The 20,426-nt window shown below is 42.6% G+C and overlaps 1 protein-coding gene across 4 annotated transcripts in view; it reads left to right on the top strand.

Annotated features, from left to right (window-relative positions):
• Positions 1-20,426, top strand: part of agap3 (ArfGAP with GTPase domain, ankyrin repeat and PH domain 3) — a 172,964-nt gene that overhangs the window by 137,578 nt on the left and 14,960 nt on the right. For all 4 annotated transcript variants that reach the window (XM_019879018.1, XM_019879020.1, XM_019879021.1 and 1 more), the window contains 3 exons: positions 12,452-12,606; positions 12,931-13,021; positions 13,800-14,022. In XM_019879018.1, the coding sequence (XP_019734577.1) occupies positions 12,452-12,606; positions 12,931-13,021; positions 13,800-14,022 (469 nt within the window). The remainder of the gene's footprint in view (positions 1-12,451; positions 12,607-12,930; positions 13,022-13,799; positions 14,023-20,426) is intronic.

Genomic DNA, 20,426 nt, shown 5'->3' with positions numbered 1-20,426 from the left:
ATTGTCAAATTTGAACTGGAACTTGGGAGACCTCAAGCTTTGATCCTGTTGTGTTTTCAAGTCCTAATCAACATTCCAAATTCATTTTCAAGGCAGATTTTGTGAAAAGAAATTAGACGAACATATGATTGGCCTTTTTTTCTGTCTTCAAACATCTATAGTTCAGTGACAGGAGCACTAACGCAGATTCCGACTGTTTGGGAGAATATCATTTTGAATATTTCAAAAAGAGACCAAAACTATGCTGATACTCCAAATGGTTCATGAACAGCTACAAATTTACTTCGGGTGCACCTTTTTTAAGGCGTATTCGGCAAAGTTGCTAGAAAGAAATAAAAAGTTGTTTTCTAAAATGACTGACAGTGACATTGATTTTAAATTCTTTAAAGACCTTAATCACGCAAGACCTTTGACTCGGGGCTGAGTGCACTTCTGTTGGCAGCTTATTCCACTTGCGTGCAGCATAACGACTAAATGCCACTTCACCGAGTTTGCACAGATGAACTTACTTTCCTCTCTCCTCTTTCCTGTAAACGCTCCACCAGGTTGAGATTCAATCAGCTTTTCTCTGTTGTATTCAGGATCCACACCATTCACTGAATGTTAAACCAGTAGCAGAATTTAAAAAAATATTCTTCAGCTTCAGCAAACTAAACATGCCGCGTCTATCACCAACCTCCACCAACACCGTTTTTCAAATAGTTACAAAAGATACTTTCTGCATGAGGTTTGATTTCACACTTGAGACCCAACGATTTGTGTAAAGTCAATTTAATAAGTCCATTTTCCTTAAGACCCCTAAAAATGATCTTCCAGCAGACATTTAAGCCATATATCACCTATTTCTTGTGAACATATGCCAACAAACATTGATAAACTTCCTTCCTTCCCAGAGCAACTTGTTTAAGTTCCTAAGCAGATTTATGATCCATGTAAATGCTGGACGATGTTTATCTTCTTCCCGCTGCTCCCTCTTTGTCGCCGCGCAGCCATTACGCTCTTAACTTCCCTTTTTATTACGCCGTGTTAATTAAGGAAAATCATATCTGGCGCATCACTCACCGGCTGGCTTTCGGTCGCACGCACTCTCCTGGTGTTAATTTATTTGTAATCGTCAGGAACTTGTTGATGAAGAGCTGGCGGATAAACACGGTCAACAGGTTAATGCTCAGCATAATGTGACGAGGTGATTGTTCCAGGATGCCACCTGCAACCACGCGGTAATAACAGAAGCTCTAATGGCCTCTTCACAGGCTCCTCGTTGCAGGTTGCCTGTAAAGCTCACAGCAATACAAGCTTTAGGCGCATTGTTCATGCTAAGATTTAGTGCGCCTCGGGAAAAAAAAAAAAAAACACTTGCATGCAGCGGGATTACTTTTCAGTGCAATTGCCACACGGTGAGGGACTAATGTGTTATGCCGATTATTATCTTCGACAATTTTTAAAATGTGAGAGAATCCACCAATGATGTGGGAAAAAAAATCGAGAAGTGTGTTCTTACTGCTTTTATAGTGTGGAGTGTATTCAAGCTGACCAACGGCGCTTATCTTCCACTTCTGTGGCTTTTAGGTGGTTTGTCGCCAAGGCCCATGAATCGTCACTCGAGCTCTTGCTAGTCGCTCCTCTGCTACCTGCTCTCGCTAGCCATTCTTGCTAACTGCTGCCGTTGCTAATTGGACCTCGAGGAAGCATTCATCGTCGCTGACTTTTTCTCAAGCACATCAGGGTCCCACTGGTGAAAGAAAACGAATTTGTTGCGGGAAATATTGAACAGCTTTAATATTTTCTTCCTTTCTATTGTCAATTTGTGAGAATCGACAATCGAGGCTTTGCTGCCATTGATCTGTTGCGGGTGGGGGGTGGGTGATGAAACTTGACTCCATTGTTGGTATGTGGGTACCCTTCTTTAAATATGAGCTTCTTTCGTGGCTATTTTTACAAGAGTGCATTCGTGTGCATGGCGAATTAGATTTGTTTTCCCTTCTCTGCTCATCAGTTTAGGAAGTCAGCCATCCTTTGAATTTTTAATCTCGCTCCATTGTTGGTATGTGGGTACCCTTCTTTAAATATGAGCTTCTTTCATGGCTATTTTTACAAGAGTGCATTCGTGTGCATGGCGAATTAGATTTGTTTTCCCTTCTCTGCTCATCAGTTTAGGAAGTCAGCCATCCTTTGAATTTTTAATCTCCATAATGAAAGTCTTTTAATGCCTCCAATTTATTGCCTGGGCAGCCAACAGAGTAATTAGCTTTGTACTATTTTTTCCCCCCTTTAAAAAAATGTAAGAAGGAGTAAAATAGCATTTGTGTCTGGGAATAGCACCCTTTTCAAGCGTCATCTCCGCCGAGTGTTCACACAAATGGATTTGAAAAAAAAAAAGAAAGAAGAGGAGGTCGTCAGGGCTAAAGACTGTTGCTTAGTTCTTTGTAAGGTTTTGTCACACCGGTCTCCATAGAGGCCCGCGTACGATAGATAACTCAGCTGTGCTTGCATCAGCGCCCTGAGGTGCTAATCTAGTCCACAGGTGCTGTCACTGTCCTCATTTCTTTCAGCGTGACAGAGGAGCCTGCACTCTAAATGCTCCGAGTTCCTCGTCCATAGATTACGCTGCACTTAGTTAATATCTGATGACAAATTTGGGTATTTTCTACAATTTCTGCCATTCTGGAACAGCTAGAACAGTCTCCGGTTACATCATAACTTGAATTTCTAGGCAAGGCAGTTTTATTCATACACAAGTCAACTCAATGTACTTCACACAACCAAAAGGTTAAGGGGGAAGTCAACCCCCAAATGACCTTTACAAGAATGTGTTCTTGGTTCTCTGATTAGTATTGTGGTTTGCGGAATATGAGTTAAGCAGTAAAATCCGCCTGTTTTTGGCCATCTCAGGGGGCAGCCATCTTGCCACTTTTTGACAACTGAAAATGACATCACAGTTGCTCGGTCTTCAGATGACAACCGATCATGGCTTAGACAAATGGAGATGCATAGAACATATTAATGTTGACAGCTTACTAAGAATTATTCAAAGAATATACATTGATAACAATTAAACACATTTACAAACTAAAGATTTAACCCTCTGAAGTTAGGACGGCCCACCGAGGGGCCCTCCGTCATCTGTCAAAACAAATCGCTGATGCACGTCGTCATGTGTGAACATGTTATACATCTTTTAAAAGCTGAGTTTCTGGAGATTTGAATGGTGCCCAACATTTTACAATTGTCAAATTTGAACTGGAACTTGGGAGACCTCAAGCTTTGATCCTGTTGTGTTTTCAAGTCCTAATCAACATTACAAATTCATTTTCAAGGCAGATTTTGTGAAAAGAAATTAGACGAACATATGATTGGCCTTTTTTTCTGTCTTCAAACATCTATAGTTCAGTGACAGGAGCACTAACGCAGATTCCGACTGTTTGGGAGAATATCATTTTGAATATTTCAAAAAGAGACCAAAACTATGCTGATACTCCAAATGGTTCATGAACAGCTACAAATTTACTTCGGGTGCACCTTTTTTAAGGCGTATTCGGCAAAGTTGCTAGAAAGAAATAAAAAGTTGTTTTCTAAAATGACTGACAGTGACATTGATTTTAAATTCTTTAAAGACCTTAATCACGCAAGACCTTTGACTCGGGGCTGAGTGCACTTCTGTTGGCAGCTTATTCCACTGGCGTGCAGCATAACGACTAAATACCGCTTCACCGAGTTTGCACAGATGAACTTACTTTCCTCTCTCCTCTTTCCTGTAAACGCTCCACCAGGTTGAGATTCAATCAGCTTTTCTCTGTTGTATTCAGGATCCACACCATTCACTGAATGTTAAACCAGTAGCAGAATTTAAAAAAATATTCTTCAGCTTCAGCAACCTAAACATGCCGCGTCTATCACCAACCTCCACCAACGCCGTTTTTCAAATAGTTACAAAAGATACTTTCTGCATGAGGTTTGATTTCACACTTGAGACCCAACGATTTGTGTAAAGTCAATTTAATAAGTCCATTTTCCTTAAGACCCCTAAAAATGATCTTCCAGCAGACATTTAAGCCATATATCACCTATTTCTTGTGAACATATGCCAACTAACATTGATAAACTTCCTTCCTTCCCAGAGCAACTTGTTTAAGTTCCTAAGCAGATTTATGATCCATGTAAATGCTGGACGATGTTTATCTTCTTCCCGCTGCTCCCTCTTTGTCGCCGCGCAGCCATTACGGCCCATGAATCGTCCCTCTAGCTCTTGCTAGTCGCTCCTGCTACCTGCTCTCGCTAGCCATTCTTGCTAACTGCTGCCGTTGCTAATTGGACCTCGAGGAAGCATTCATCGTCGCTGACTTTTTCTCAAGCACATCAGGGTCCCACTGGTGAAAGAAAACGAATTTGTTGCGGGAAATATTGAACAGCTTTAATATTTTCTTCCTTTCTATTGTTTGATCAGATATGGGTGGAAAAAAAATCACTCTTAATGCACACCACGCGACAGGTTAATCACACATGAAAATCAATTTGTGAGAATCAACAGTCGAGGCTTTGCTGCCATTGATCTGTTGGGGGTGAGGGGTGGGTGATGAAACTTGGCTCCATTGTTGGTATGTGGGTACCCTTCTTTAAATATGAGCTTCTTTCATGGCTATTTTTACAAGAGTGCATTCGTGTGCATGGCGAATTAGATTTGTTTTCCCTTCTCTGCTCATCAGTTTAGGAAGTCAGCCATCCTTTGAATTTTTAATCTCCATAATGAAAGTCTTTTAATGCCTCCAATTTATTGCCTGGGCAGCCAACAGAGTAATTAGCTTTGTACTATTTTTTCCCCCCTTTAAAAAAATGTAAGAAGGAGTAAAATAGCATTTGTGTCTGGGAATAGCAAATTATATTGGAGCTTCTAAATTTGAACCCAATTCTCACACAGCAAATCTGCTTATTTTCATATTCAGAAGCATTTTGTGAACAAATGAATAATGGACAGAGAAATCATCGGTTGAGGGGTCAATTAGTGGCCATTTGTTTTTGCTGATGTTTATACAGAATGACATCACATGACTGTCTCTCCTCTCCAGCATGATGTTACACATCCAGGTAGATACTGTCCTACATACTGTATGTTGTGACTTTAATACCCTTTCTCCGAAGGAGGAATACTTCTGTGTCGTCCCTGCTCCTCAATCTTTGCTTGTGCCGTTCATACAGACATAAAAAAAAGTGGATTTTGTCTTTACAGGCAGTGCAAAAGGGACTGTAGACTGCCTGTATGTCTATATTTATACCCTAAGCCCTTACTAGCTCTTGCTAGTGGCAGCCCCCGATTAATACCTCCCCACTTGTAACTGGAAATAAAGAGGAGACCTGTGGTCGATTGCGCAAACGGAATCAGATAATTGAAGTCGGTGTGGAGCTAATTGGATTATTGCTTCTGCCACGGCGCGGCATTACAAGCATCCGTCACACGTCTGTCATTTAAAAGCCTCGTCACAGAGCCCGGGAGCCGCCATTGATTACAAACCGCGGCCATTGCTGTCAATTAGCAAGTCGTACAGAGTTAATTTCAAGTGAATGGATTATCCTGTGTGTCTAATAAATACGCTTTGACTTGCAGCATCAAATTTGTCTTGAAAACTGCAGTGGAATTTCTGTAATGGAGAAATAATCACCGAAGGAATGGCTACCCTGAAAAAAAAGGTTTTGTTCAATTGACTAAATTTTATTTCATCAAGTAGTTGTCGAAATAATGTGGGGAACCAGGCTTATTTTTTTAAGTAGACGATAATTTTCTGCTCCGCTTCTCCTCACAAGGGTCGCGGGGGGTGCTGGAGCTTATTCCAGCTCTCTTCGGGCAGGTTCATTTTCAAGGCAGATTTTGTGAAAAGAAATTAGACGAACATATGATTGGCCTTTTTTTCTGTCTTCAAACATCTATAGTTCAGTGACAGGAGCACTAACACAGATTCCGACTGTTTGGGAGAATATCATTTTGAATATTTCAAAAAGAGACCAAAACTATGCTGATACTCCAAATGGTTCATGAACAGCTACAAATTTACTTCGGGTGCACCTTTTTTAAGGCGTATTCGGCAAAGTTGCTAGAAAGAAATAAAAAGTTGTTTTCTAAAATGACTGACAGTGACATTGATTTTAAATTCTTTAAAGACCTTAATCACGCAAGACCTTTGACTCGGGGCTGAGTGCACTTCTGTTGGCAGCTTATTCCACTTGCGTGCAGCATAACGACTAAATGCCACTTCACCGAGTTTGCACAGATGAACTTACTTTCCTCTCTCCTCTTTCCTGTAAACGCTCCACCAGGTTGAGATTCAATCAGCTTTTCTCTGTTGTATTCAGGATCCACACCATTCACTGAATGTTAAACCAGTAGCAGAATTTAAAAAAATATTCTTCAGCTTCAGCAAACTAAACATGCCGCGTCTATCACCAACCTCCACCAACACCGTTTTTCAAATAGTTACAAAAGATACTTTCTGCATGAGGTTTGATTTCACACTTGAGACCCAACGATTTGTGTAAAGTCAATTTAATAAGTCCATTTTCCTTAAGACCCCTAAAAATGATCTTCCAGCAGACATTTAAGCCATATATCACCTATTTCTTGTGAACATATGCCAACTAACATTGATAAACTTCCTTCCTTCCCAGAGCAACTTGTTTAAGTTCCTAAGCAGATTTATGATCCATGTAAATGCTGGACGATGTTTATCTTCTTCCCGCTGCTCCCTCTTTGTCGCCGCGCAGCCATTACGCTCTTAACTTCCCTTTTTATTACGCCGTGTTAATTAAGGAAAATCATATCTGGCGCATCACTCACCGGCTGGCTTTCGGTCGCACGCACTCTCCTGGTGTTAATTTATTTGTAATCGTCAGGAACTTGTTGATGAAGAGCTGGCGGATAAACACGGTCAACAGGTTAATGCTCAGCATAATGTGACGAGGTGATTGTTCCAGGATGCCACCTGCAACCACGCGGTAATAACAGAAGCTCTAATGGCCTCTTCACGGGCTCCTCGTTGCAGGTTGCCTGTAAAGCTCACAGCAATACAAGCTTTAGGCGCATTGTTCATGCTAAGATTTAGTGCGCCTCGGGAAAAAAAAAAAAAAACACTTGCATGCAGCGGGATTACTTTTCAGTGCAATTGCCACACGGTGAGGGACTAATGTGTTATGCCGATTATTATCTTCGACAATTTTTAAAATGTGAGAGAATCCACCAATGATGTGGGAAAAAAAATCGAGAAGTGTGTTCTTACTGCTTTTATAGTGTGGAGTGTATTCAAGCTGACCAACGGCGCTTATCTTCCACTTCTGTGGCTTTTAGGTGGTTTGTCGCCAAGGCCCATGAATCGTCACTCGAGCTCTTGCTAGTCGCTCCTCTGCTACCTGCTCTCGCTATACACAATTACAGCTGAGGACAATTTAGAGTGGTCAATTTACGTATTGTATTGCATGTTTTTGGAATGTGGGCCGAAACCGCAGGCACCCACGCAAGCACGGGAAGGACATGCAAACTCCACACAGGAAGGGGGGAGCCGGAATCGAACTCACGACCTCTGCACTGTGGGGTTAATGCGCTAACCACTGGACCACCATAAAAATGTATCTGCATCCAGATGATTTTATTTCGGGCAACCACTTGATCAAATCTAATTGATTAAATTCAACACACCGTTTTTTTTTCAGTGTATGTGTACCTCTTGACAATTGTGTGTATTAAATTGAGGCATATTAAAAAGTCATGTGCCCTAACACACACCGTCATCATCATGGAGTTAAAACAATTCTTCCCCCCCAGCCGCCAAAGCTTTATTCGCATAACAACCAGACACCCGAATATGTTGACATGTATTTCTGGAAGCTGGGAGGCAGGACAGGTACTTTTTGTCTGTGTATGTCAAGGCAATGTGAGGCATGTTAAAGCTTTGCCTGACTCACAGGTTCATGCACTTTGTAATCAAAACAATCCATCTCAAATCCATGTGGAATAACACCCACACACCCGTGCATGCAGGTCTCGAGGCTGGGTCTCCAGTAACATATTAATACATGATAAAGGGAAATCAATGCTATGAATATACCATACAATTCCAAAACCAAAGCCCAAAATCCTTTTCCCTGCACTGCGTGACTCATTTCCCTGAGGGTTTACTCGCTTTATGCAAATAAGGCCACTCTTTACATTGACATAATGAGGTAATTACAAATCATTCAGTGACAAGCTGACGCGAGTGTGTGCGTGTAGCTGCGCCGCGCAATTTACAGTATACTGTTAAGGAACGGCAGCATGTGTCGCATCACGTGTTGTGTCCAGAACTTTTGTTTCGGGAAAGCAAAGGCACTTGTCTCATTTTGACTGAGAGGCGGCTCATTTTTTGGGGGGGTCTTTGTTACAGCCTTTACCATTTGTGTTTCATTTTATTTTGCAGCAAATGTTTGTGTGTTGTTAAAAATATTCTTCAGCTTCAGCAAACTAAACATGCCGCGTCTATCACCAACCTCCACCAACACCGTTTTTCAAATAGTTACAAAAGATACTTTCTGCATGAGGTTTGATTTCACACTTGAGACCCAACGATTTGTGTAAAGTCAATTTAATAAGTCCATTTTCCTTAAGACCCCTAAAAATGATCTTCCAGCAGACATTTAAGCCATATATCACCTATTTCTTGTGAACATATGCCAACAAACATTGATAAACTTCCTTCCTTCCCAGAGCAACTTGTTTAAGTTCCTAAGCAGATTTATGATCCATGTAAATGCTGGACGATGTTTATCTTCTTCCCGCTGCTCCCTCTTTGTCGCCGCGCAGCCATTACGCTCTTAACTTCCCTTTTTATTACGCCGTGTTAATTAAGGAAAATCATATCTGGCGCATCACTCACCGGCTGGCTTTCGGTCGCACGCACTCTCCTGGTGTTAATTTATTTGTAATCGTCAGGAACTTGTTGATGAAGAGCTGGCGGATAAACACGGTCAACAGGTTAATGCTCAGCATAATGTGACGAGGTGATTGTTCCAGGATGCCACCTGCAACCACGCGGTAATAACAGAAGCTCTAATGGCCTCTTCACGGGCTCCTCGTTGCAGGTTGCCTGTAAAGCTCACAGCAATACAAGCTTTAGGCGCATTGTTCATGCTAAGATTTAGTGCGCCTCGGGAAAAAAAAAAAAAAACACTTGCATGCAGCGGGATTACTTTTCAGTGCAATTGCCACACGGTGAGGGACTAACGTGTTATGCCGATTATTATCTTCGACAATTTTTAAAATGTGAGAGAATCCACCAATGATGTGGGAAAAAAAATCGAGAAGTGTGTTCTTACTGCTTTTATAGTGTGGAGTGTATTCAAGCTGACCAACGGCGCTTATCTTCCACTTCTGTGGCTTTTAGGTGGTTTGTCGCCAAGGCCCATGAATCGTCACTCGAGCTCTTGCTAGTCGCTCCTCTGCTACCTGCTCTCGCTAGCCATTCTTGCTAACTGCTGCCGTTGCTAATTGGACCTCGAGGAAGCATTCATCGTCGCTGACTTTTTCTCAAGCACATCAGGGTCCCACTGGTGAAAGAAAACGAATTTGTTGCGGGAAATATTGAACAGCTTTAATATTTTCTTCCTTTCTATTGTTTGATCAGATATGGGTGGAAAAAAATCACTCTTAATGCACACCACGCGACAGGTTAATCACACATGAAAATCAATTTGTGAGAATCAACAGTCGAGGCTTTGCTGCCATTGATCTGTTGGGGGTGAGGGGTGGGTGATGAAACTTGGCTCCATTGTTGGTATGTGGGTACCCTTCTTTAAATATGAGCTTCTTTCATGGCTATTTTTACAAGAGTGCATTCGTGTGCATGGCGAATTAGATTTGTTTTCCCTTCTCTGCTCATCAGTTTAGGAAGTCAGCCATCCTTTGAATTTTTAATCTCCATAATGAAAGTCTTTTAATGCCTCCAATTTATTGCCTGGGCAGCCAACAGAGTAATTAGCTTTGTACTATTTTTTCCCCCCTTTAAAAAAATGTAAGAAGGAGTAAAATAGCATTTGTGTCTGGGAATAGCAAATTATATTGGAGCTTCTAAATTTGAACCAATTCTGACACAGCAAATCTGCTTATTTTCATATTCAGAAGCATTTTGTGAACAAATGAATAATGGACAGAGAAATCATCGGTTGAGGGGTCAATTAGTGGCCATTTGTTTTTGCTGATGTTTATACAGAATGACATCACATGACTGTCTCTCCTCTCCAGCATGATGTTACACATCCAGGTAGATACTGTCCTACATACTGTATGTTGTGACTTTAATACCCTTTCTCCGAAGGAGGAATACTTCTGTGTCGTCCCTGCTCCTCAATCTTTGCTCGTGCCGTTCATACAGACATAAAAAAAGTGGATTTTGTCTTTACAGGCAGTGCAAAAGGGACTGTAGACTGCCTGTATGTCTATATTTATACCCTAAGCCCCTACTAGCTCTTGCTAGTGGCAGCCCCCGATTAATACCTCCCCACTTGTAACTGGAAATAAAGAGGAGACCTGTAGTCGATTGCGCAAACGGAATCAGATAATTGAAGTCGGTGTGGAGCTAATTGGATTATGGCTTCTGCCACGGCGCGGCATTACAAGCATCCGTCACACGTCTGTCATTTAAAAGCCTCGTCACAGTGCCCGGGAGCCGCCATTGATTACAAACCGCGGCCATTGCTGTCAATTAGCAAGTCGTACAGAGTTAATTTCAAGTGAATGGATTATCCTGTGTGTCTAATAAATACGCTTTGACTTGCAGCATCAAATTTGTCTTGAAAACTGCAGTGGAATTTCTGTAATGGAGAAATAATCACCGAAGGAATGGCTACCCTGAAAAAAAAGGTTTTGTTCAATTGACTAAATTTTATTTCATCAAGTAGTTGTCGAAATAATGTGGGGAACCAGGCTTATTTTTTTAAGTAGACGATACATTTTCTGATCCGCTTCTCCTCACAAGGGTCGCGGGGGGTGCTGGAGCTTATTCCAGCTCTCTTCGGGCAGGAGGCGAAGGACACCCTGAACCGGTTGCCAGCCAATCGCAGGGCACACAGAGACGAACAACCATGCACACTCACACTCCCACCAAGGGACAATTTAGAGTGTTCAATCAGTCTGCCATGCATGTGTTTGGAATGTGGGAGGAAATTGGAGTACCCGGAGAAAACCCACGCAGGCTCGAGGAGAACATGCAAACTCCACACAGGAAGGCCGGAGCCGGAATCGAACTCACGACCTCTGCACTGTGGGGTTAATGCGCTAACCACTGGACCACCATAAAAATGTATCTGCATCCAGATGATTTTATTTCGGGCAACCACTTGATCAAATCTAATTGATTAAATTCAACACACCGTTTTTTTTTCAGTGTATGTGTACCTCTTGACAATTGTGTGTATTAAATTGAGGCATATTAAAAAGTCATGTGCCCTAACACACACCGTCATCATCATGGAGTTAAAACAATTCTTCCCCCCCAGCCGCCAAAGCTTTATTCGCATAACAACCAGACACCCGAATATGTTGACATGTATTTCTGGAAGCTGGGAGGCAGGACAGGTACTTTTTGTCTGTGTATGTCAAGGCAATGTGAGGCATGTTAAAGCTTTGCCTGACTCACAGGTTCATGCACTTTGTAATCAAAACAATCCATCTCAAATCCATGTGGAATAACACCCACACACCCGTGCATGCAGGTCTCGAGGCTGGGTCTCCAGTAACATATTAATACATGATAAAGGGAAATCAATGCTATGAATATACCATACAATTCCAAAACCAAAGCCCAAAATCCTTTTCCCTGCACTGCGTGACTCATTTCCCTGAGGGTTTACTCGCTTTATGCAAATAAGGCCACTCTTTACATTGACATAATGAGGTAATTACAAATCATTCAGTGACAAGCTGACGCGAGTGTGTGCGTGTAGCTGCGCCGCGCAATTTACAGTATACTGTTAAGGAACGGCAGCATGTGTCGCATCACGTGTTGTGTCCAGAACTTTTGTTTCGGGAAAGCAAAGGCACTTGTCTCATTTTGACTGAGAGGCGGCTCATTTTTTGGGGGGGTCTTTGTTACAGCCTTTACCATTTGTGTTTCATTTTATTTTGCAGCAAATGTTTGTGTGTTGTTGAGTAATCACTGTTGTTTTTTGTTGTTTTTTTTTTGTTGTTTTTTTTTTTTTTTTTTTTACAAGTCAGAATTTGCGCATTGGTTGATACAAGAAAATAAATTAATTGAAAACAGGTTACAAAAAGTGAGTGTATTTACTCAAAATGAATAGGGTTTGTGATTTGTGTCAAAATACCGATTTCCTCTCAATTGTGAAGCATAGGCGCCAACAACTATCCTTGATAATCACTCCCTGTTGACTCTGTGAATACTAATGTCGATCTTGTTTTTTGTTTTTTTTTTGAATAAAACAGAACAAGAAGATTCCTTCGAGTTCATCATCGTGTCGCTGACGGGTCAGACGTGGAACTTTGAGGCATCCACGTACGAGGAGCGCGAGCTCTGGGTGCAGGCCATCGAGAGTCAAATCTTCGCCAGCCTGCAGTCATGTGAGAGCATCAAGAATAAGGTACTTTACACCATCTGCCACGTTATTTCCATTTTTTTTTCCCCCTCCCTCATTTTCCCTCCAAACTCCATTGCTCCCTCCTCATTGCTGTCACACATGCGAGGCTGTCAGACAGGTGCGCAGCAGTGTTGTCTTATTGCAAGTGACAGGCATCACAGACAGAAGCCGGCTTGTGTCAGCACGCCTCATTTACATATTTTATTTTGTCGGAGTCTCCTTTCTCCTCTGCCCTCTCAGCCTGCGCGATGGTGCTCCATTTCTAACCGTTGCTCTTCTCCTCTGCCGATGAGTTTGCCGCGACTCATTCCTTCTCTTTCTCCGCAGTCTCGATTAGGCAGCCAGAGCGACGCCATGGCCATCCAATCCATACGCAACGTGAGGGGCAACAGCTTCTGTGTGGATTGCGATGCAGCGAGTGAGTAGATTTGGTTCACAAACTGCATATAAAAGTCTAAACACCATGCAGCGGTAAACAGAAATAAATATTTACGACGGAGGGGGATTCTGCCCTACCACAAATCTATAATTTATGATTATGATATAAATCATTTATAATGACAGTTTAAAACGTAATGATACATACCATACACTGTGATCCTGAAAGTGTTTAATAATAGCATTACAAACTCATCTTACAATATTACTCAAAAAAATAAATGGCTTATAGATGATCTGTTTTCGGAAAAATGCACATGTACATGTGCTGAACTTCCTCTAACAACCCAGACTAAAGTTGGCTCCTCCCCAACATACAGAGCTGATCTTTCAGTCGAGACGTAGCACTTCAACATATTTCCCTGGCACTGGTACTTCCCTGTCCTATTTTCCTGTTAGAAAGTGCTTTGTTATCATCTTGTGGTTGTCTTTGGGCATTTCAGAGCGACCTCAAAAAAGATGGATAGGTGAGTTTTTCAGCAAATAGCGACAGATAAGTTCCACAGGAAAAAAAAGAGAAAACTCCACACTGGAAGGCCAGAGCCCGGATTCAAACCCAGAACCTCAGAACTGTGAGGCAGACTAGCCCACTGGAAACAAAAAAATAAACTCTTTACCTGAACATTTTAACAAGTGAAAGCACGCACAGTGACACTTTTTGACTTTTATCCTCGGTTAAAGTGCCGCAAAAAGTCAAAAAGAAGCCTCGTGTTAATACAAATGCTGAAGTGTGATGTTTTGTACGTCACACCGCGCAGATCCGGACTGGGCCAGTCTGAACCTGGGTGCCCTGATGTGCATCGAGTGCTCGGGCATCCACAGGAACCTGGGCACCCACCTGTCGCGTGTGCGCTCCTTGGACCTGGACGACTGGCCCGTGGAGCTCAGCATGGTGATGACGGCCATCGGCAACTCCATGGCCAACAGTGTCTGGGAAGGCGCCCTGGAGGGCTACAGCAGGCCAGCCAGCGACAGCACCAGGTGAGAGCCGCAATCAAATGCGGTCATCCAACATGTTTGGTTGCATTACAAAAGCCCACAACTCGAATCTGCAACATGCTGCCATTTTGTGTGACCGTAACACTATGCAAGTGGTACGTGCTTTTTTTTTCCCTTTGGTCAAAATTGTACTATGCAAGTGGTACGTGCTTTTTTTTTTCCCTTTGGTCAACATTTTAACCCGATAACATGATAAGATGTCCACGGAAGTAACCTCTGTCTTAACCCTTTCATGCACCCTGTTACCCGATAACATGACAAGATGTCCACGGTAGTAATCTCTGTCCCTGAAAGGGTTCAGCAAACATCCACTCATGAAACAGATGTAACAAACTTGTTACCACCATTTTATCTCCTAATTTTCTCTTCATTTGCTGGGCGACCATAATTCACGCCGAGCATAGAGTGTGACATCATTTAGCAGCTCACCGCTAAATGTGTTGACTCGCTCCAAATCCATTAAGTTCCTCACTAGACATGTAAGTGTTAATCGGGGGAAAGGATTAAAAGAAAAAAATGCCGGCCCACCATCAGGTCCTCTGTGAAGACGTGCGAGGTGGAGGATTGTTTATCTCGCGGTGACAGGTAAGGCCTGGCGTCCCGGGCTGACTAATGGCCTGCTGTGTGGCGGTGCAGGTAATTAAGCCCACCATTATGGTTTAAGCCTAACCCCGAGAGCTGGACCCTCAGGCCCCGAGAGGCCGCGTCACATATCCATCACCGGGGCCGGGGTCATCGCTCTGTCTGTCACGGCCGCCACTGTCTGAACGTTCTCCCCGCTGGCACTTTGGACTTACTGGGGAAAAGTGAAAGATGCACATTCCATTCTATAAGGCATCCCGTTATAAAAAAAATAAAAAATACAGGTAGTCAACACCTATGCAGACATTTTTTTTAAATCAATTGTTTCAATTGAATGGATCTAGAGTGACCAATGTTTCTCGACCATTTATGGAGCCAGTTTACGTTTGGAAAAATTCCCGGCACAACACTTAATTATCAGAGTCGCAAAAAGTATATATGTACTGCGAAAAAAGAACATCTTTTAAACATACAGGATACTGTATTCACAAATGTATTTACTCGGTCTGAAAACAAAGCTAATATTAAGTTCAATGGACGGGTCTATTTTCATACATGAGCCGCATTATCTTTATGAAGAATTGGAAGTTAAATAGTTCTAATTGGATCTTCATTTGATATTTTTGTCATACGTCAGCCGGGCATGAAATTCCAAATTTAACCCACTTCTCTGAGGTTAAATTTGCTCCGGAGTAAGCTGTTTTCCGGGGCTACCCCGGAGCAAATTTGCATGTGTGACCGCTACATGGCGCAGCGCCGGCGTAGCACCGGAGCAAATGTTGCCGTGTGAACACCCCTTAAGGCGCACAGAAAAGTCCTCCATTTTCTTAAAAGATCACAGCGCGCCTTAAAATCCAGTGCACCTTGTGTATGGTCATTACGGTAATAAGTCGACCCCAAGATGGCTCCTTGCTGGAGACATGCTTACAATGTTATAACTTGCTGTTGGTTCAGTGAACTGTGTCACTGCTTTTTGCTTTTGTTGCAGCTCTGAAAAAAGGAAAGCTGGGGTGTTGTTTTTTTAAAACGCACACTTTATTAATGGTTTTCACAGTCTCAGCAAATACAGGTACGTCTTTGTCCGTGTGCCTTCTCTTCTTCCATTCGACTCGAGAGGCGTTCATGACCACCTCGAAAAACGTAAATTGAAGATTCCTTCAATGAAACTACAAAAATGGAAAATAATGCTTCAAAACAGAAAATCAAGCGAGGAAATCACAAAATAAATTCTACAGCCCCACTACAGAATTTATTTTGTGATTTCCTCGTTTGTGAATACAGTACACAACAAAGGAAGAAATAACAAACACTTCTGAGACAGTCCAGTCTCCTCCGATTTACTGACATCTGATCGTTCTGTTGAAGCTATGCTCAAGGAAATGCCAAAATAAATTCTGTCGGGGGGGCTATAGAATTTATTTTACGATTTTCTGTTTTGATGCATTACTGTATTTTCCATTTTCGCAGTTTCATTGAAGTAATCATTAATTTTAAAAGTTTTGGGAGTCTGTCATGTACGCCTCTCGAGTCTTAACGGAAGAAGAGAAGGCACGGCGACAGACAGACGTACCTGTAGCTCCATCTAGTGGATGCATTGTAGATTGCGCCTTATAGTCCAGTGCGTGCAATATATGAAAAAAAAATAGTCAATAGGCCATTCATTGAAGGTGTGCCTCATAATCCAGTGCACCTTTTAGTGCGGAAAATACGTTACTGTACGTAAAGTGGCTGTAATTCTTGATCCTTGAGGTATTTTAATAAATCATGTCACAGCTGGGTCATTCCGACACCAGGGAGCTGTCGTAGTAGTAAAAACAATGCCTAGTGTCTTGTCGAAGGTCACTGATACTTTTGCTGTATTTGAAGGAGTCAAAAGATTGTGCCAAGCCTTCACTGAGAAAGAGTTTGTGATGGTTTTTGGGAGTTTTCAGATGCAAAGGCACCAGGCCGCCTCTTTCCTCTTGCCACTTCTGCACTGAATGATGGCCCACAGTTATTTATCGAATGCTTTCTGCTCTAAATTGCTCGCGCCAGTCGTCCCGATGAAAGATTATTGATGTTGATTCCTCTCGCTACCGCTGTCACTCGTCCCCGCGTGTCGCCAGGGGAAGGAAGGACCTTCATTGTCTTCGAAAATAAATAAATAAAAGACCTTATCCCCGGAGCGGCATCTCCATTATTTTCCGCTGTCAAACAATAAATCTTATTTGCGGCATAAGTAATCTTCAGAGAGGTTGTAAAATATCACATGGTTAGCGCGAAGCTCTTGTGTCTCCTATGTTGTTGCTTTATCATGAATGATGAATTATCGCTCGCTTAATGGGATTCCTTCTCTTTTTCCACGCCATAAATCCTCACCTGACGTCTTTTTCTTTTTGCCGCGCGTCGTCATTTTGATGATTTTTAATTGTGTCCCGCCGACGACGAGCGGCAGCTTTGTGGCGCCCCTGCTCCCGCTAAACATTAGTGACACCTCATCGAAACGACTCAGTAACTACTCGAGTATCAACCGGCTGTCTGATTGAATGTCTCCTGCAACACTAGTTTTACCCCCTACTGCTCTCTTCTTTTTTCTTTTTTTTTTGGCGATTTAACGTGAATGCGTTCATCCACGAGACGGCTTCAGTTTATGGAGAACGCCAGTCATAGCCAGACAGACTGAGAGATTACTCGGGTACATCAGACTGATTGCAGGCATGGTAATGGGATGCCTGTTTTCCATTTCCATTAACGCGCTCGTCGTTACCTACAGCGGGATTGGCCGAGCTCACCAAAGTGCATCATGTACTGTATTGCCATAACATCAACATACACTCACAACGCAACAGATTTGAAACATTTCTCACAAATATGAATCATTTGGGAAATGCAAAGGATGTGAAGCGACTTTGGCCGGAGAAGTTAACCACTGTGTATTAAAAGGAAATAAAACTACAATAAAATAAAACTACTGGCGTTTTAAGACGCCACGTAATGGTGAGGCAACAAGATCTTTACAGGGCGATTCTGAATGAATCAATCTTGCATCTCGGGAGCCGAGGCAAGAATAGGGCAAATGATTATTATTTTTTAATGGAGCATGCCATACAATTCTAATCATTATTGAATCATGCATCGCTCTGGATGGAGAATAATCATTCTTAAAATAATAGTTCTTGTAATTCTATAGAAAGGAAGTTTATCCTTTTGTGCCTGTTAGAACTTTTGTTTGAGTAAATACAGTTGTATAAATATAATCGCTCGTTCTCGTTCATCTCAAATATGTTGAGGGGGTTTGAGCTCTAAAATTGTTCCGCACCAAACTCATCCCAGCATGGAGCTGGCTTTCTGCGCTGGGAACAGAACGGGATCTTTTCCTAAACTCTTCCCACAGAGTTGGAAACGTACAGTCGGCCATAAATATCTCGGTAAGATGCCAAATGAAGTGTCAGTGTGCTACCCCAACTGGTCATTGATCGATCAATTGATTATTTTGTGACATTTGTGGGCGTTTCGTGCATTGACTGCATTCGGCAAATATTGGAAGGGAGTTGTTCTTTTCATTAGCACCCGGCAGTCATCGTGTTTTGCACGTCGCCTCTAATTGCTTGGCGAGTTTGTGATAGAAAATAGCACACACGCACACACACACACACACACACACACATCCACACATCCACACACACGCACGCACAGAAAGAGAGACAACAGTTCTCATTTTTTGGGGAGGGGAGATTGTCCCGGAGGACGGGCCAACACGCACGGCTATCCCTCACTGGCACGGGCCCCTCGCCGTCACCCTCTGTGGGCCGCGCGCCGCCTAAGGCCACAGCCAGGTAATAGCTCTGATGAGAGCCCTCCACTTTGTTTCAGAAATAATTTGCCACTCCTGCCGCCTGCAGGGGCTGCGCAGTAATAAAAATGAATCACACCGCTAACCTCTCCAAACTTGTACTCCCCCACCCCCGCTCCCCCCTTCCTCCAAGCCGACAACAACGCTTTAACCCCTTCTCCACTGACACCTCTTAACATTAGTCTCTTAAAAGAACAACTCACAAGTTACAAGCACCAGAACTCCCAGAAGAGCTTTCGAATAGCCTCAAGCTCTCATGGCGGAAGAGTAATCAATTAGGATGACTGAATGACTCTCTCGCTGTCTCTCCCTCTCTCTCTCCCGCTCTCTGTCTAAATCAAAGCCACAGGTCAGTAATTAGGCCTGTGTGCGAGAACCACACTCACTAATTACGCCCCCATGCCACCAAATTGACTGGCACACAAAACTTTTGTTTGGACATTTTAAGATGTCAAATCAGGTCTCACTAGTCTGCTGAGTCTGTGGCTAAGGTCGTTTTGGGGTTGAATGCAGGCGTTGCGATCGTAAATATTGGACAGGTTTAGCGTTTACGATTGTTATGCCGAGCATTTTATGAGCAGATCAGAGGGGGGGGGGAAATCACTCATCAGGTCATTGCTCAGGATGATCTTTTACAGACATCCTATGATTGGGCCTTGCTGACTTTCATGAGAAGGGGTGTGCTCAAATTCCGTCCATTCATCGGTATGTGTGAACCCAGCTTTTGCCAGCCGATGGCAACACTCTTAAAGGCCTATTGCTGTTTGTTTTTGAGTGTTCAAAGTAGTATGGCTGCAACTGATAGTTTTTTTAATAATTGATTTTTCTCTCCATTATTTTGTCGAGTAACGATAAACCCAATAAAATAAACAAGTTTTAATTTCCATCTCATTTTTTTAAGGACATTCTTTCAAATTGACAGGACAGAAAATGCGCAAACATAAATTTCAAGATCCTGTTACTGTACGTAACGCGTTCATAGTTTTCCCCAAGTCAAAGCAGACATTTGAAATGTTTGAATTTGACTCAACATGAAGACAATCTGTCCGCTTTCAGAGAGGACAACAAAAATCCAAGAATATTTACTGTTGACAGGCTGAAATGCAGAGGATTTGAACAATTTTCACGAAATGAAGGATTGATTATCCAAAATAATTATCGATTCATTTGTGAGCCGATAAATTGTCGATTAATAGTTGAACCCCAAGTAAAAAGAGAGCTCGCCAGCTTTACAGGAACATTGTCCCCCCTTAGCATTGGTTGACTTTTGTGTCGTGATGAAAGCAATATATATATTTTTTTTCTGGTGCATTTTTTTCTGAATGTGATTTTGATATGGTGGATGAAGACTTGAAAGGCATACTACATACCTTTTACCTTCTTCTGTCTGAATTGTCCTCCTTCCTCAATGTATGGATGTGCTGTGTTCGTTCAGAAAGCTCGACGCACTTAGTGACAGTAGCTAATGTGATGTGGGTCTTGACAAAAGGAGGATTTGGACGTGTCATCGTCCCCTATCATCTTTGTGCGCGAGTCAAGGGTTGAGCAGGGGTTAACAGCATGAGCTTTTAAGGGTGTTAAGCTTTGCCGGCACAAAAACACAGCCACTCCATCATGGCCGAGTGTGACAAGCTCATTAATGTCACAATATATTCAACTCGTCCGTCTGCACGCCCGCGGCACCCAGATGCTCGCACCGTCCGGTTCTTCTCGGAAAGACACAACAACCTTTTGAATCATCTCCACGTGGTGTCTGTACATCTGCTCGCTGGGGAAGCAGGAAAAGTGGCGACCGCTCCACCTGTTGACTGCAAGATGGCGGTCTCGTGAAACGCGGACTTTTTCCTTTGTGTTTTTGCAAAGTTTCTGGCAAAAAAAAAATAATAATAATAACTTCTCAAAGCGATCCCACAACTACAGGCAAATAAGCGAATTGCATATTTCTCCTGCTATTATTCCAAAGTGGGTTTTG

The sequence above is a fragment of the Hippocampus comes genome, unplaced genomic scaffold, assembly GCF_001891065.2.
Source record: "Hippocampus comes isolate QL1 unplaced genomic scaffold, H_comes_QL1_v1.1 scaffold85, whole genome shotgun sequence".
NCBI lineage: Eukaryota > Metazoa > Chordata > Actinopteri > Syngnathiformes > Syngnathidae > Hippocampus > Hippocampus comes.
This window is presented reverse-complemented; position numbering and strand designations above follow the sequence as displayed.